At 34.6% G+C, this 18,575-nt stretch overlaps 1 protein-coding gene across 1 annotated transcript in view; it reads right to left on the minus strand.

Annotated features, from left to right (window-relative positions):
• LOC114344837 (phosphatidylinositol 4,5-bisphosphate 3-kinase catalytic subunit beta isoform) overlaps positions 1-18,575 on the minus strand; it is a 998,515-nt gene that overhangs the window by 179,316 nt on the left and 800,624 nt on the right. Inside the window, exon 12 of the mRNA XM_050644876.1 lies at positions 1,248-1,390. Within this exon, the coding sequence (XP_050500833.1) occupies positions 1,248-1,390 (143 nt within the window). The remainder of the gene's footprint in view (positions 1-1,247; positions 1,391-18,575) is intronic.

Below are 18,575 nucleotides of genomic sequence, written 5' to 3' on the forward strand. Positions count from 1 at the left end.
CCCATGCCATGTCAAATACTTAAAATTGTCACTGATTGTCACTGTCTGACTGACAATATGCTGACAATATTCTATTCGACTGAGTGCGTTGTAAGACAAAGATAGATTTGCAAAATATTACCAGGGACATTGTGTTCATTTTTTTCGAATTCTGAAAAAACCAATAAATATTTTTGAAAAATTTAAACGCCGAATGAAAGACTAAATTATTACCGAGGCCGAAAGTCTCTTAGAATAAATAAAAAGGTTATTTTGAATGAGATATTTGAAATTAAAAATCACACTAAATTTTCTCTTAGTTTTTCACCCCTGTAACTTATTAAAATAAACATTATAGAAGTTATCAGGGACTTTCGGCCCTCGCTAATAACTTAATCTTTCATTCTGCGTTTAAATTTTTCAAAAATACTTATTAGTTTTCTCAGGATTCGAAAAAAATATATCCCCATTTGAATAACATTGCAGCCGAAAATACGTACCCATCCTCTTAAACTCTCATGCAAAAATCAGACTGCTATTTACCACCAATATAATTCCTGTCATTTGACATGTTCTACGTGTCGGTCTTATTAAAATGACCAAAATATTTGTCGGACAAATATTTTTTTATACCTATATTATATAAAGTTTGCTATTGAATAAACTTAAAAACAACCTGCCAGTTTTCACAATCATAAACTTGTTAGGATGACACGTTAAACAATTAAAATCACGTTCCACAATTAAAACTTCCCCTGTTCCAGTGTTCCCACACATCAATGTTTGTCAGACTAGACACCGTTAGGGTATTATCAAATTTTCAGCATGCTATTAATCAACTTTTTTTGGTACGGGATCTAAGGGATCTAAGCCTAGTACATTTGCTAACTGATTTCCGAGCCGACTATACCCACCGGCCTAATAATCGTTTTATATGACCAGAGAGTTATTTTCGGGTTTAAGCCCAAAGTCTTTCCAAATTTCAGGCCTAAGTCAACCATCTTACAGTAATGTTTGGTAAATCAAAATAGACGACCCATCAAGCATAATATAATTCGTTAGCATAAAATTAGAAGAACAATCATTTGATTGTAGGAAAAAAGTACATCACCAATTTACTACTGTTCCTTTCGGGATAGGCTCTACGCTTTTCGCTCTCAATGTTATCTCAGCATGTTCCCCAATCTTGAAACTAATCGAAAATTCGTGACATGCTAGAAATACTAAGCAAGGTTAAGAATTTATATTTTTAAAAGTAGTTATATTACCTAAGATAGGTCCCTTTCTAAAGGCAGCCGTTGCTGTGAACATCCCTTTTTCTTTTTGAATGTTTGCTATCGTTTCTGCGTTTAATACTACTTCTATCATACCAACACGATTTTCTAATGATATGCAGCCATATGGATTCATTCTAAAACAAAAATTAATTTTATAAATAAAACAAAATGTGATATGTGAATGTTTATGAGTATGAGCAAGTAGTGTTGAAAATTCTCTTATAATAACCGGGCAGTGTAGGTAATGGTCTGTGTATACAGAGCCCGCACATAATTAGATTCTTCGACATGAAGGAAGTGCTTGTTCGATCTGAAAGCTAGACATTACAGCAAAATACGAAGGGTCCAGGACTGTATTAGCTCAATGTACCCGTGTGTCTAATAGCGTGGCGGTTACTGCATAGGTTCAGCAGCAGTTAATTAAGAAATGTAATTTTCATTACACCAATAATTATTGTGGCTCAATCCCATATAGACACAATACTAAATTAAAATATCCATTTTATGGTTATTTATATGTATGTTACAGTTCAAGTTGATTCTCAGTTAGAGTTGACTTTTCCTAGTTCGAGTCAACTCCAACTGAAACGAGCAGTAAAAGTTGATTTGAAAAATTTAAATCAACTTTTACTAGTTGAAGTTGACTCTTCCTAACTCTTGTTAGTAAAAGTAGATTATACAATTTATACGAATATAATCTCACGTGCATTTTTGATGAGTGTGCGTCTCTTTGTTTTGACCGTTTCAATTACTTATTAGTCCAGGCTGTAACGTCGCCCCCGTTAGGTAAATTATTCTGATTCGATTTTTTTGCACAAACTTTCTCAAACACATACATCCTTATAACAAATACATAGTGTCAGGCGGTACCGCGGTCGAAAAATTGTTTAACCAATTTTTGTTAACCAAATTCACAAAAATAATTCTTAATTACTCTATACCTCATATGTATAAGTTTTTAGTTTGTGAAAACTGTCATTATAGATAGCAGTGCGTGAAGGATTTAAAGTGTGCGTGAAGTAACAATGTATTTCAAATGGGATTTACTTTTCGCACTGTTTTTAACTTTCGCGTTGTCATTGTGGCAATCCTTACTTTTGCGTTGTCATGGTGATGTCAATATGAGCAATGAATTACAACAAAAGTTTTGACAGTTTTTGTGGTTTGAAAGTAGTTAGAATTTTTAAATGTCAAAGTTCTAAAAATTGTAGAATAGAAACGTATTCCAGTGACGAAGAGTTACAGCTTTTTTTATTTGTTTATCGTAGATAAAATATTGTATGAAACTGTGCGTGAAGTACTTCTTGCGAACTTACGCGATTTATAGCACTCGCTCCGTTGTCTCTCGTGCTCTAAAAATCGCGTGCGTTCGCAAAAAGCATACTTCACGAACTGTTTCATAAAGAACTATTAAATGGAATTTACTTTTTCGCACTGTTTTTTAGCACACTTTAATATAATAAAATATCCTTAACTTTCGCCTTGTCATGGTGATGACATGTGAGCAATAAATTACAAAAAAAGTTTTGACAGTTTTGTGGTTTGACAGAAGTTTGAATTTTTAAATGTTAAAGTTCTAAAAAATTTTAAAATAGGAATGTATTCCAGTGACGAAGAGTTGCAGTTTTTTTATTTGTTTTTTGGTAAATAAAATATTGTATGAAACTGTGCGTGAAGTACTTTTTGCGTACTTGGGCGATGTATAGCACTCGGCCCGCTCGTGCTCTAAACATCGCGTGCGTGCGCAAAAAGCATACTTCACGAACTGTTTTATAAATAACTAAGTATTTCACTCCGGACAAATATTTTTAGATTATTTTGGTCATTCGGAGCAAAAAATGTCTCTTGTGATTTTTCTCTAAAATTGATAGTTTTCGAGTTATACGCGATTTAAAATTTGAAAAGTGCGAAATGACCATTTTTAAGGCTTAATAACTCGATTAAAAACTATTATTGTGAAAGTCACCTAATCAAAGTTTAAAGCCCCCCCCCCTACAAGATCCTGAAGAAATTTTTGTCATTATTTTATTACTAAGCTGTTATTTTTAATTATCAACAATGAGCGCTAAAAGCATATTGAGGCGGTCGTCAATGTGAGTGCGAGTAAAATCCTCCATTTCCACCGTCCAATGGTGCATCTCAGTCGCACTCACATTGACAGCCGCCTCAATACGCTCCTAGCGCTCATTGTTAATAATTAAAAATAACAGCTTAGTAATACAATAATGACAAATATTTGTTCAGTACCTTGTAGGGGGGTCATTAAAATTTGATTTGGTGACTTTCTGACTTTCATAATAATAATTTTTAACTGAGTTATTAAGCCTTGAAAATGGTCATTTTCGCATTTTTCAAATTTTAAATCGCGTATAACTCGATAACAATAAATTTTACAGAAAAATCACAAAAGACCTCTTTTGCTCCGAATGACCCAATTTAATGATGTAAAAAATGTCTGAAGTGATTTTTTTTTGTGCATTTGTTTAAAAAAATTGTTTAAACAATTTTTCGATTACGGTACCGCCTGACACCCTGTGGATTCGTTATAAGGACCTCTTTTTGAGTAAGTTTGTGCAAAAAAATCGAACTGGAATAATTTACCTAACGGGGGCGACGATACAGCCTGGACTATAAATATCACGATTTGAACATAATATACAGTAACATTTAATTTCTAGAATCGGTTGTTTGTGTGAATCAACTTCTACTAAATGGCATTGGGAAGAGTATACTTTAACTAGTTGAAGTCTACTTTTACTAGTAAATGTTGAATAAAAATCTTCATTTTATATTTATAATCAACTTTTACTAAAACCAGCCGTTTGAGTCGACTCGAACTAGGAAAAGTCAACTCCAACTGGATAATCAACTTGAACTGTAACATGTATACTATGAGTATTTTGACATTTTATCAATAAGCAATAAGCTTATCAATAAGCTTAGTCCTTTGAAATGTGGTGTTACAGGAGGATGCTTAGAATAGCATAGACACAGAAGAAAACTAACACGGAAGTATTGCGAGAAATGGGCAAAGAATACGAAATCATATTATACACAATAAAAATAAGAAAGTTACAATATCTGGGACACGTAATAAGGGGACAACGATTGAACTGTTAAGACTGATAACACAGGGAAAGACAAGAGGAGGAAGGAGTACAGGAAGAAAGAGAGTGTCCTTGTTGAAGAATTTAAGGGACTGGTTTAAATAGCAGAGGGCAGAGATGAAATACCTCAGAAGAACGATCGGAGTAAAAAGAACTGATAGAATCAGAAATAAAGAAATAAGAGAAAGCCTCAAAATCAAACCGATACTCGACTCAATCAAGGAGAAAAAATTGGCATGGTTCAGACATCTAACCCGGATGGACAATAATAGACAAGTAAAAAGAGCGTGGGAAGCAAAACCAATAGGGAAGAACAGAAGAGGACGACCCATTAAAGAATGGAATAGTGACATCTCGCAGATACTACAGAGTAAGGGGTAAGACTTGGCAGGAAGCAACACAGATGGCATCCAATAGAAAGGAATGGAGAGAGTTCATTAAGAGCTAGGACACCTCAGAAGATTGTAAATTACTGTAATTTAATGAATTGTATTATAAACGGCCCAACACCGAACGGTACAAATGGGTCTACTTATTAAGTAAGTAAGTATTTTGATTTATATATTATTTAAACCATATAGAGTAAGCGCCACGCTAGTAAACACACGAGTACCTAATTGCTCGGCTTGGGCTAATACGGCACGTTCTTGCCTGCGAGAACTGTCTGTCGTATCATGTGACTCTCATGAAACTATTCAAAATAATTGTTTTTCCGTACAAACAATACATTAATTAATAGTATTGTTACTCTGCTTTAAAATAACTTTATTCAAACTCCAACAATATTACAATACTTTATAACTTTTACAATTTTAACACAGTGACAACTATAAACTTCAAATACAAATGTTCTATAAACTGTCAACGTCTTATGTTTATATTCGATTTCTATACATTTTCTGACGTTCTAAACGTCACTAGACCTAAAAGTAAACAGTGCAACAAGTGAAGGGTTCAGGACTGTATTAGCTCAATGTACCCGTGTGTCTAATAGCGTGGCGGTTACTGTATAGGTTCATCAGAAGTTAATTAAGAAATATAATTTTCATTACACCAATAATTATTGTGGCTCAATCCCATATAAACACAATACCAAATTAAAATATCCTTTTTGTGTTTATAATATACAGGGTGTTTCATTGGGAAAGTAACATACGTTAACTGCAGAAAGAGGACACTTAGGCGGTCTCAAAAATACCATACTTAATGGGTCTTACTCCATTAATAACAAAGATACTGAGTGTTTTATCTATTTTGCCATTTTCTTAATTGGTTCATAACTTTTTAACCACACTGTATATTTATTTTATATTTGGCACGCAAATATCCTTTAAGGTGTACAATAAACTAAATTATTTACAATTGCAAAAAATCCAGCTCCGGATTAAAAAAAATTGGGAAAATATTTCAACCCAAAAAAAACACCCTGTACATTAAATTTTTTTAAAATGGATTTTTCAGTTGAAAAGAGGATGAAAAACTAAATTTAGTGGTATACTTTGAATTTTTGGCAAAATTATTTTGCTGATCAAATGTTGAATCTAAATTCAGAAATTATGTGAATTTCGAGAGCTCTAAGTAGAAAAAAATTGAAATATAGCTTACAACTTGTCAACCGCACTGTATATTCATTTTATATTTAACACGCGAATATTCTTTGTGGTGTCCAATCAATTAATTTATTTACAAATAAAAAAATCCAGGTCCGGATTAAAAAATATTGTATAAATATTCCGACCCAAAAAAACACCCTGTATAATAAATTTTTTTAAAATGGATTTTGCATTTGAAAAGAGGCTGAAAAACTAAATTTAATGGTATACTTTGAATTTTCGGCAAAATGATTTTTCTGGTAAAATTATGAATTTGAATTCTGAAATTATGTGAATTGCGAAGCTCAAAGTAAAAAAATTAAAATATGATTTAATTTTAATTAATACCATTATTTAATCTAAATTGGTAAAATATTAACATTTTGACACATAACAATAATTTTTGATGGTGGTAATTTTGAATAAGTACTTTAGTTTTGAATAGTTATGCTGCACATTTTCTCTGTTTTGTTATAATTTTTAGATACTTTGTTGATCAAAGTTATGTATTCTTTATCGACTCTTTATTATTTATTCATTATTTAAAGATGAATATTCGCCATAAACTATTTGTCACAGATAATAAAAAAACACTGAAATGTTTAACATTTTACCAATTTAGATTAAATAATGGTATTAACTAAAATTAAGTCGCATTTTGATTTTTTCTACTTAGAGCTCTCGCAATTCAAAATTCAAATTCAAAATTTTATCAGAAAAATAATTTTGCCGAAAATTCAAAGTATACCATTAATTTAGTTTTTCATCATCTTTTCAAATGCAAAATCCATTTTAAAAAAATTTAATATACAGGGTGTTTTTTTTGGGAAGGAACATTTTTACAATGTTTTTTAATCCAGACCTGGATTTTTTATAATTGTAAATAAAATAATTGATCCAACACCTAAACGAATATTCGCGTGTTAAATATAAAATAAACATACAGTGCGGTTAACAAGTTGTAAGTTGTATTTAATTTTTTTTCTACTTAAGAGTTCTCGCAATTCACATACATAATTTCAGAATTCAAATTCAAAATTTGACCAGAAAAATCAATTTGCCGAAAATTCAACGTATACCACTAAATTTAGTTTTTCATCCTCTTTTCAACTAAAAAATCCATTTTAAAAAAATTTAATATACAGGGTGTTTTTTGGGGTCGGAACATTTTTAGTAAAAGAGCAACAAGAGTTCTGGCCATTTCTCCATGTAAAATCCCATAAGAAATCGCTAAGGTCCATTCTGGTCATTTTTTGAGCGTTTTGTGGTGGAGGCGCGACCGCTCGTCGGATCGTGACGTGTGGGGTGTCGTTGAAAAGAGGAGGGGGTAAGGAATATGCTGAAACAAAAAACAAAGATGGCGACATTGCCAAAACAGCATTACAGCATATCTTCCTTGCTATTGGCCCGATTATGACGTATGGGCTGTCAAATGAAAGCGGTGGCGACACAGAAGCCAACTGTCAATTCTTCTTCTGCCAACGTTTAATTATAACTATCAATTCTTCTTCTTCTTTTCGTCTATCGCAAATTATACAGGGTGTAGTCAGAAAGTCAAACCAATTCTTCTTATTTTCAGCTGTCAAAGTGATTCTTCTAGTTGTTTGTTAAATCGGTTTTCATAGTTCTTTCTTATCTGCCAAAATATTACCTGTCACTTCAGACATGGATGCATTGTCAAAGGAACATTAAGTATGTAAGACTAAATGACTTAACGTACAGAGACACACGACTCATCGCTGATAACGTATACGACACAATAGAATCATTCTTGTGATATGTCCAAACCATCCCTCTCTCATGAATTTTATCAAATACAAGGCAACGGTATTGCAACAAACAAACATTCGAATTCGTTTACAGACACACACACGCGTACGCGCTCGCGCACACACACTTTTAAAAAATTAACAAAAAAATACTCAAAAACTTACCTTAATAATAAACAATTAACTACACTAACATTCCAAAATCGCCGACAGTTCGAAACAATGAAAAACGGAAACATTTCTTTTTTCGTTTAAGGGTAAAGGTCACGAATGTCCACAATAAAATCCTACAAAAAAATACATTATTAGGACTGCGACACTAATAGTTACTGCTTTCAAGGACGTTTTTAAAATAATTATTTATTTAAAATATCAGAAATTCGAGAGATTAAATGTTATATCAGACTGAAATAATCATCATCATCACCATCATCCAACCAATTTACGTCCACTGCTGGACATAGGTCTCCCCCAATTGTTTCCACACTTCACGGTTTTGTGCTGATTTTTGCCAGTTTTTACTAATCCGCCTGATATCATCTGTTCATCGTGTAGGCGGCCTTCCTCTACTTCGTTTATCTTCTCTTGGTCTCCACTCCATCAGCCTTCGTGCCCATCTTGAATCTTTCAGCCTGGCGACGTGTCCTGCCCAGTTCCATTTGAGCCTGGTGATACGTTCTACAACATCTGCGATACCGGTTGTTTGTCTGAGATATTCATTTCTTATTTTATCCCGTAGAGTTACGCCCAGCATGGATCTTTCCATGCGCCTTTGAGCAACCCGCATTTTTGACGCCGTTGCCTTGGTTAGAGTCAGTGTCTCTGCTCCATATGTCATTACCGGTAGCACACATTGGTCAAACACTTGTCTTTTTAAACCGATCGGTATACTGCTCCTAAATATGTCTCTCAGAGCTCCGTAGGCTGCCCAAGCAAGAGTTAATCTTCTTTTTATTTCGCATGTTTGGTTATCTCTGCCAATTCTAATTTCATGACCCAAGTAAATGTACTTTTCCACTAGTTCTACTTCTTGTTCGCGTATAATACTGAAATAATAATCAATAAAAATTAATTACATTACAAAACAAATAATATTCACAATTTTGCAGTTTTCGAATCAGGTCTGTTATAGTTCAAATGCAGACTCATCGGATTGAGGCTATTGTCGCATGGAGTTCAACGACTTGAAATCACACAAACAATTAAAAAGAATATCATAAATTCTTCACTTTGGGTTAATTCTGGTAAAGTAAACTGAGTGCTTGTATTTATTATTAAAAAGTCGCGATATTGTATCTTCGTTGCTATTGGTCTGATTTTAACTTAGAAAAAAACCACTGACGTATATGATCCATATTTCGTCGGTACATGAGAATAGTTCAACGGTACGACAGGCGACAACGGGAATAAAATACAAAAAATGTGACATTTTTTGCTTAAAAATTCTGTTTTTTTTTTATTCTTCTCTAACGTAGATGTAGTCGGAGATGTAGACATGATTAACACGTATACTTTTAGAAAAAATACAGGGCGCAAATGGAAACTGCTAGAAGAGAAAAGTCATTTAAATTTAAGAGTAAATGATACTTAAAAACAAACAGCTGGACTCTCAAAGATGTGCCACTAGACTAAATGAGTCCTTACGAATTCATTAAATTTATCTAACAATACAGCTATCCACATTAATTGAATATTTCACGCATGCGGCATTAACACGGTCAAAGTTCAAAATATTGTTGTCTAGACTTGCAATTAACCAAGCTAATACAAAAATATTTCGACCTTCTACTTACAAAATACGGTAAATGGGCTTACCTAGATAAGGATAGGTAGGCAGTCTCTATCACTGAGACGCTAAGAGAAGGGCGCAAAGATATGCAAAAACACACTAAGCCAACCAAACACCATCACCCATCACTGATGCGGTAACAAAACGCCAGAGAGGTATGCACAAACACGCTTTCTTTTTTAGTAAATAACGACAAATATAATTTCATTTCTTTTAGCATTTCCATTTCACATGCATTAAGATACTAGCATTTGATTTTACGGTTTATTTCTAAATACTTGGGCGTTGCATCTGTCCGCATATTGTTGATTGATTTTACGTTTTATTTAAAAAATAATAGCTTTTAAGCAAATATATGAGAGAGGTTGTTGCTATTCACAATAGGATAATATTTTATTTTACGGTTTATTTCTTGTTTCTAATTTAAACTAAATGTTTTTTTATGTTTTGTTGTTTTTTATAAATTGTAGGTTGCATTTGTTTTTATATTTTTGATTGACTTTACGTTTTTGTTAAAAAAAATATTAACGTCTTATGCCACATTTTCCGCAGTACTTTTTCTGTTTAGCAATATAATACCAAACATAGCTGATATTTCTTTTAATAGTATGATAATAATCGTGTTGCATTTTATATACGTCCCAGCGTATTTTTTTTATTTTATAAAAACATATTGACAATCTTACTGCTGCATTGGGTTAGTAAATAACACTATGCGTCTTTTATTATTTTTATTTAAATTATTACATACTAGTACATTGTTAAAGTTAGTAATTAAAAAACTAGACGTACTAGCCGATTTATTTTAACATTTTCACCAATGGATCTAACGGAATAACGGTTAAACGAAGGTGTCTAATATTCTATGTCTGTGCGCTATTTAAATTGTTGACAGATTGGTTCATTACCATTACGACGTTTTTCTTATTTTTCTATGCATTTTAAAAGCGGCTTCGACGACGTGGTTGCTCATTTTTAAACAAAGGTTTGATGGTTTTATTAAATTTATCCGGAAATGCTTGATATCTCAAATATCCTCGAGAAACTTTATGAATACCTGAGACCACTAATATTTTTTTATAGTTGACGCTGTCCTTTGTCGTAAAGTCTTGAGGATTCTTATAAAATAGTAAATTGTATAGCTCACAAATAGCTTTGTACTTCTTAGCGTTAATAAGTACATTTCTAGGAGCAAATTTGATTTTTTTGCCCATTATCCATTTATCAGTTTTCCAAACATACTGTGGACCGTAAGCTCTATCAATATCTGGGAATGATAGCAATATTTTGAAGGTGTTCATCTTCTTCCTCATCTGTGATCTCTTCAACCGTCCGTTGCATATTTTTCAGATAATTGTGTTGGTAACGGCTGGGTCTCTTTATATGCTTCTCTGATTGATGTGAAGTTTTCAGATCAGTGTTTACAATAGGTTCAGTTATAGGTGTTAAAACTGTTTCGAGTTGTTTCTGTTGTCCACTCTGCATTCTTTTTATCGATTTTTGTTTGTTCCAATAACTTTAACCAGCTACTTGACACGCTGCTCTCCGTTACTCATCATGTATCTAAACGACGTTTCTCTAGTTGCCTGCTCTATTTATAACCGCTGTCTACAAGCTGACTCGATCCCGACTCACCGCTGACTCGACTCTGAGGTGACGCTAACTGGACTATTAGTTGACGCAGAACGTTACATTTGTCACTGTATAATCTCTGACATGTCGTTAACTCAACGCTGAGTCGATGCTGTACGTTACATAACCTCTGATATAGCGCTGAGTCGACACTGAATCATCGCTTACTTCACTCAGTAACTATTCGAAGCACGACGTGTCATTTATGTGACATTCAATGTATGACGTGTATGTTATTCTACTGTTTATCTCTTTCTCTATCGCTCTCTCTCTCTCTTCCTCTGTTATCACCCCCTTTTGTCACTCTACTGCCTTTTTTCTTAAAGCATCGATGACGTAATAACTATCGGCTATTGATATCGTGTTTGAGACCTCGCTTATATGATTAACAATATATCATAATTCTTTATAGATAAGTAGCTAGGTCATTTTCAACAAATAAGTTGGAAACAAAAAATAGTTACTTAAAAAGTTGATTTATTTTTTCTTAAGTACCTTTGCTACACCAATAAAAATATTTTTTCGTATTTCCAATAGAAATGTCTCCTAAAATATGCTGTCGTCCATTTTATTTGCTTAAAATCATGATAAATAAACATTTTTATGTCTTCACCGCTTTTACGCATAAACATTCCTTTTTTCATCGTAAATTCTATTTGAGGAGATAAATGATGTTTTTCAACAGCTTGCAGTTTTCTAAGAGCTTTGTACTTTTTTCTCAGTATTGCCGCAAGTTTGTTTACCTGAACCGCTTTACTGAAGACATGTTAACAAATGAATTCTCACATGAATGACTTTGAGTACTTGTATATTTATACTTCTTTGCCCTTCTATTAGGGTGTCTCTGATCTCTGTTATCCTCTGCTACCGTCTGTTACACTCTGCTACCCTCTGTTAGCGTGTCTCTGATGACGTCTGCACGTCTCTGGTACCCTCTGTGGTCGTCCGTGCCCTTCTGTTAGCGTGTCTCTGATGACGTCTGTACGTCTCTGCTACCCTCTCTTACCCTCTGCTACCCTCTGCTAGCGTGCTATTTTTAGATATAAATACCTACAATTATGGATTACTTCCCATCACTTTCATTACTAACTGCAGTACTTCATAAGTACAAAGGGGGTACCTCAGACTTACAGACGACGTCAAAGACATGCTAACAGAAGGCAGAAATGACAACAAAGTGGTACCTAAGACGTACAGACGTCATCAGAGACACGCCTACAGAAGACACAAACGACCACAGATGGGTACTAGAGACGTACAGACGTCATCAGAGACGCGCTTACAGAAGGCATAGACGACCACTGAGGGTACCAGAGACGTACAGACGCCATCAGAGACACGCTTACAGAAGGTACAGATGACCACAGAAGAGTACCAGAGACATACAGACGTCATCAGAGACACGCTAGCACAAGGCACAGACGACCACAGAGGGTACCAGAGACACGCTAGCAGAGGGTAGCAGAGGGTAAGAGAGGGTAGCAGAGACGTACAGACGTCATCAGAGACACGCTAACAGAAGGGCACGGACGACCACAGAGGGTACCAGAGACGTGCAGACGTCATCAGAGACACGCTAACAGAGGGTAGCAGAGTGTAACAGACGGTAGCAGAGGGTAACAGAGATCAGAGACACCCTAATAGAAGGGCAAAGAAGTATAAATATACAAGTACTCAAAGTCATTCATGTGAGAATTCATTTGTTAACATGTCTTCAGTAAAGCGGTTCAGGTAAACAAACTTGCGGCAATACTGAGAAAAAAGTACAAAGCTCTTAGAAAACTGCAAGCTGTTGAAAAACATCATTTATCTCCTCAAATAGAATTTACGATGAAAAAAGGAATGTTTATGCGTAAAAGCGGTGAAGACATAAAAATGTTTATTTATCATGATTTTAAGCAAATAAAATGGACGACAGCATATTTTAGGAGACATTTCTATTGGAAATACGAAAAAATATTTTTATTGGTGTAGCAAAGGTACTTAAGAAAAAATAAATCAACTTTTAAAGTAACTATTTTTTGTTTCCAACTTATTTGTTGAAAATGACCTAGCTACTTATCTATAAAGAATTATGATATATTGTTAATCATATAAGCGAGGTCTCAAACACGATATCAATAGCCGATAGTTATTACGTCATCGATGCTTTAAGAAAAAAGGCAGTAGAGTGACAAAAGGGGGTGATAACAGAGGAAGAGAGAGAGAGAGAGCGATAGAGAAAGAGATAAATAGTAGAATAACATACACGTCATACATTGAATGTCACATAAATGACACGTCGTGCTTCGAATAGTTACTGAGTGAAGTAAGCGATGATTCAGTGTCGACTCAGCGCTATATCAGAGGTTATGTAACGTACAGCATCGACTCAGCGTTTCTTCTTCTCTTCATTTGAATGGCCTTAGCTACTAGGGCTATCCGGCCAGGATCCGTGAATACAGACTTGAATATTCAAGAGCCGTACCTGAGGTACATCTGGGCTTAAGCTCATAGCTCCTGAATCTGAAATAATTAAGAGCTAAAAAAAACTTTGTAATTGTTTATAAGTTCCATAACTAAAGTTCTACTATTAATGGTCTAGTACTACCACGCAAAACCGCACTAAGCACAAAGCACATGCATTGCAAGCAAGCATAAAGTCTAAAGTTTTAAGCAAGCTACACACGAGTCATTGTTGATGTTAAAAACTTTTGCACTGCGATTAATGTCTTTGAGTTTAGATTTTTAAACAACACATCAGTTAATGTCGGATCACGTTCTAGTTCCCTTCTAAGCAACTGGGACTCTCTTTGGAACCTAGTACATTCCAATAAAACATGTTGTAAAGTTCCTACACTGCCACATAAACACTGGTTTGAATTCACTACCTTCAATCTAAATAAATGTACAGGAACACTACAATGTCCACTTCTCATACGACACATTTGTGTGATTATACCTCTCCCCAGGTTGGGAAATTTTGTAAACCATGCCTTTTTATATGGAACTGTAACTTGTGAGCAATAAGTAATTCCTTTTGCCTGTCCTATTTGTTGGAAACGATTTTCCCAACCAATCCATAGATTTTCTTTATATTTAATTTGAAAATCTTTAAAGGGGGCCTTTGGTTCTTCACTAATAGGCAGCTTTCTTCCAAGATTCGCAAGATGGTCAGCTCTATAATTCCCAATAATTCCAGTGTGACTTGGAATCCATGCAAATTTAATTTCTCTTTGTTGTTCATCAAATTCACATAGTTTTTGTTTTAGTTGGAGAGTTTGTGAGTCTATTGCCGCCTTGTAGCTTGGTCTTGTGATTTTTTCTAGAGCACTTTTAGAATCACTAAAGATGAGGCACTTTGTAAAATTATTCTGTTGGATTAACTCTAATGCTTTTTTAATGGCAAATACTTCTGCTGAGCAAATTGAATTAGCGGATGGTAATCTTGCTGTTAACTGTGTTCTCTCGTTAAGGTATATCCCAATACCTACATTACCTTGTTTATCTTTGGATCCATCTGTGAAAATAAGTTTATATTCTGACCAGTTATTGAGGTACCATTCCATAAACTTGGTTTGGTTATTTGCCTCTTTGCCCATATTGACAGTTTCATAAGCCATAGGAGAAATCTGAATATTAAGTGGAAAGGAGTGACAAGGAAATAAGGAGCTATGTGCTACCTCATGAATTTCGTGTAAAGTATTCTGGAAAGCAGCCAGTATTGGTGGGAAATATTTTCTTCTCCAAAAACTAAAGTAACCCAGAAAAACATTGTGAAATTGCTCAATTGAGGCATATATTGGGTTGTCATAGGCTACTTCTTTTAAAATGAATTTAGATGCTAGCCATATTCTTCTAAGATCTAACGGTGTTTCTCCACACTCTGACAAAATTATATGAACTGGAGAAGACCTCATAAATCCCCCGACCACTCTAAGAGCTCTAAACTGAACCTTATCCAATTTTGCAAGTAGAGAACGTGCACAACCTCCCAGAAAAATAGATCCATAGTCAAGATGTGATCTAATGTATGCCTTATATAGAGTGAGTAAAGTTGCAGGATGTGCTCCCCACCAAGTTCGACAGAAACAACGAATAATATTGACTCCACTGGAAGCCCTCAATGCCATCTTTTCAATTTGACTTCTCCAAGAAAGGGAACTATCTAGAATAACTCCCAAATGAGAAACTTCTTGTTTCCAATCTAAACGTGTGTTATTCACTGATATTAGTGAATTCGGAATATTATTCCTATTTCTATCAAAAAAAATTGCTTGACTTTTGCTAGATGACAGACACATTCCCATATCATGAAGTTTATTAGAAATACTTTCTACTGCACCATTTAATTTTTCCACAACATCCACCCAGCTGTTACCGGAGCAATAGAGGGCAACATCGTCTGCATACTGAGTAATTAGAACATCCTCTGGCACACAAAATGAGATTATATTGATGACAATATTAAATAGTACTGGACTCAAAGGGGAACCCTGAGGAAGGCCCACATTGGTAGTTCTTGGTCCTAGCAGATTTAAGGAAATGGGATCACGAACAGACACCAAACGATTAGTCAATAAATGTTTAACCAATTCAATAAGGAACAATGGCAAATTGAGATCTCCCAAAGCGTCCAATAATTGGATGATTGACACTTTATCATATGCAGAAGAAATGTCTAACATAACAGCAGCTGCTGGTTTCCTTTTTGAGATATTCATTGAGATTTCATTGACCAGATGAATTAAGTTTTCAGACACCCCTCTACCTTTACGAAAGCCAGTCTGGAAAGGCGATAGGATCATAAAATGTTCTACATACCAATCTAACCTTATTTTTATCATGTTCTCTAAAAGTTTACTAACACACGATGATAAAACGATTGGTCTGCAGCCCGAAAGACAATTTATATTTTTATTGGGTTTGGGAATTAAACACACTGTTTGTGATTTCCATTGAGTGGGAATATGCATTCCCTCCTTTAAACATAAATTGAAAAATTTTAACAGGAACTTGATTGCTGACTCTGGAAGATGTTGCAACATAGAAAATGTTATACCATCCTGGCCCGGCACAGTATCCTTTCGTTCAACCAAAACCAATGAAAGTTCGTTTAAAGTGAAGAGTTCACACTCGATAGTATTAGATTTCACTGGGTGAGACGCAATGTCCTCAAATACAGGTGGAGTCAATGAACAAAGCATTTCCTCCCCTAACGATGAATTACTAGGAGTTCTAACTGAGGCTTTAGTGAAAGCCTTATGGAAACTTCTCACTTTTCTCCACATTACTGATATTGGAGTATCAGGTGAAATTGTGGAACAAAACACAACAAATGATTTTTTCTTTTTGGATTTAAGTTCTTTTTTACAATGTGCCCTAATTTTTTTAAAATTAATGAAGTTTTCTAAAGAAGGTACCTGTTTGAACTTCTTGACTGCCTCCCTCTTTGATTTAATTAAAACTGAACACTCTTCATCCCACCAAGGTAATTGTGGTTTATGGAATCTAACACGCTTTTTCTTAGGGATGAACCTGTTTGCTGCGTCTAATATTAGGTTTTGAAAATCTGTGTAAGACTCATTAGGGATGTTGTTAATGTTAGACTCAATATATTGGTTGAATTGTTCCCAATTGGCTTTTTTCACATTAAAGATACTGCGATCTTGAAGAGGGTCATTTCCTTGGGGACTATTTCTATCCTGCCCGTAACACACTACAAAAGGAAAGTGATCACTTGCTCCTATCTCTGGAAAAACTTCCCAGAGGCAGTCCACAGCCAAACCTGGAGATGCTATAGCTACGTCAGGGACACTGTTTGAGTCAGGCGGTGAGATTCTTGTCGCCTCACCTGTATTGAGAAAACACAAGTTATCCTCCTCCAAAAGATCTGCAAGGCGATTGCCGTTCGGATTGTTAGATGATGAACCCCATAAAGAATGTTGGCAATTCAAGTCACCTATGAAGAAAAACGGTTTATCACACATTTGAACCAATTCTCTAAAGATCTCCTTACGAAAACGAACATCTGGTGTCTTATACGATCCTATAATAAAAATTTTTTCAAATTTGATAATGATAGCCTGCCATTTTTCAGGCAAGTGAATATGTGAAATGTCTATCCTATCAGCTGCCAGAGACTGATGAATAAGTACAGCTATTCCACCCCATCCATCAATCCTATCATCCCTATAGCAGTAAAAATTGGGAATATGCAAGTGCTGTGAAAATTTCAGATGTGTTTCATTTAGAAGAATGATATTAACATCATATTCGTTAAGAAACACCATTAGATCTTGCTTATTGTTAAAGAAACCATTAATATTCCAATGCAAAATATTAAATATCATAACTATATATATAATTTGTTACTATTATTATTTTTTCTTTTTAATATAAAAAATAATATATTATATTATCTGTAAGAAATAAATGAAAATTCAGTCAACACTACTTTTACTAAAATTAGATGTATTATGTGACTCATCAAAACCTGCAAAATCCATATTATTATCAGAGGTTAAATCAACGTTTTTTGAAAATACACTATCCTGAGAATGTACACGATTGCTTGTTAATGAGAGTGCAAAACTTGGGACTTGTGATCCCGTATACTTTTGTGAATCATTTAATTTGTTTAAAATCGGTAATCTAGGTAAATTTCTGCTTAGATCCTCATTTAATAAAGCTTTATGCGCCTCTTTGTCATAACTAATGTCTTTAAGAATTACTTTATTTTTCCTTTTAACTGGGACCACATGACTTTGACTCTGGAAATGGGGAGTGGAGGATGGGGATTTTTGAAGTGCTTGAGTAAATGCTCTGGGTGAGCTGGATAGTAAAGAAGGAAAATCCCTACTTCTCCTCTGAAACATTCTCGAATTCTCTGGTTTTTCCTTAATTGGGGGAAACAGCTTGGCAGCTTCAAAAAAGGTGAGATCTTGGAAGACCATTACTTCATTTATCTTTTTTTGCCTTTCGAATTCTTTGCAAATTTTATTTGTGGCAAGGTGATCAAGATCGCAGTATAGGCATTTTGGTACAGAAACTGTGCAGCTTTGTACTGTATGTTCATCGGAACATTTCGGGCATCTTGCTTTTCCCCTGCACTGTCTTTGTGAGTGCCCAAATCTTAGGCATTTGAAGCATTGCTGTACAGGAGGGATGTATGGATCTACTGTTACCAAGTTTGAATATATGATTATTTCTTTAGGGGGAGTTCTTACGTCAAAGAGTAGTTGTACAGTTCCTGTTGGAATGTATGTAACGGTCCCATTGCTATCTAAAACTCTTCTGTTAAGTCTTCTGGCCGATATAATTTTCACGTTTTTTTGTAATTTACTGTCGTTAACTATGTTTTCCATTGAAATATTTATACTTACATCTCTAATAATACCCCTTGATGTTAGCATTTTTTGAGGTATATAAGCAAGAAATCCTTTCTCAAG

The sequence above is a fragment of the Diabrotica virgifera genome, chromosome 2, assembly GCF_917563875.1.
Source record: "Diabrotica virgifera virgifera chromosome 2, PGI_DIABVI_V3a".
In the NCBI taxonomy this organism is placed as follows: domain Eukaryota; kingdom Metazoa; phylum Arthropoda; class Insecta; order Coleoptera; family Chrysomelidae; genus Diabrotica; species Diabrotica virgifera.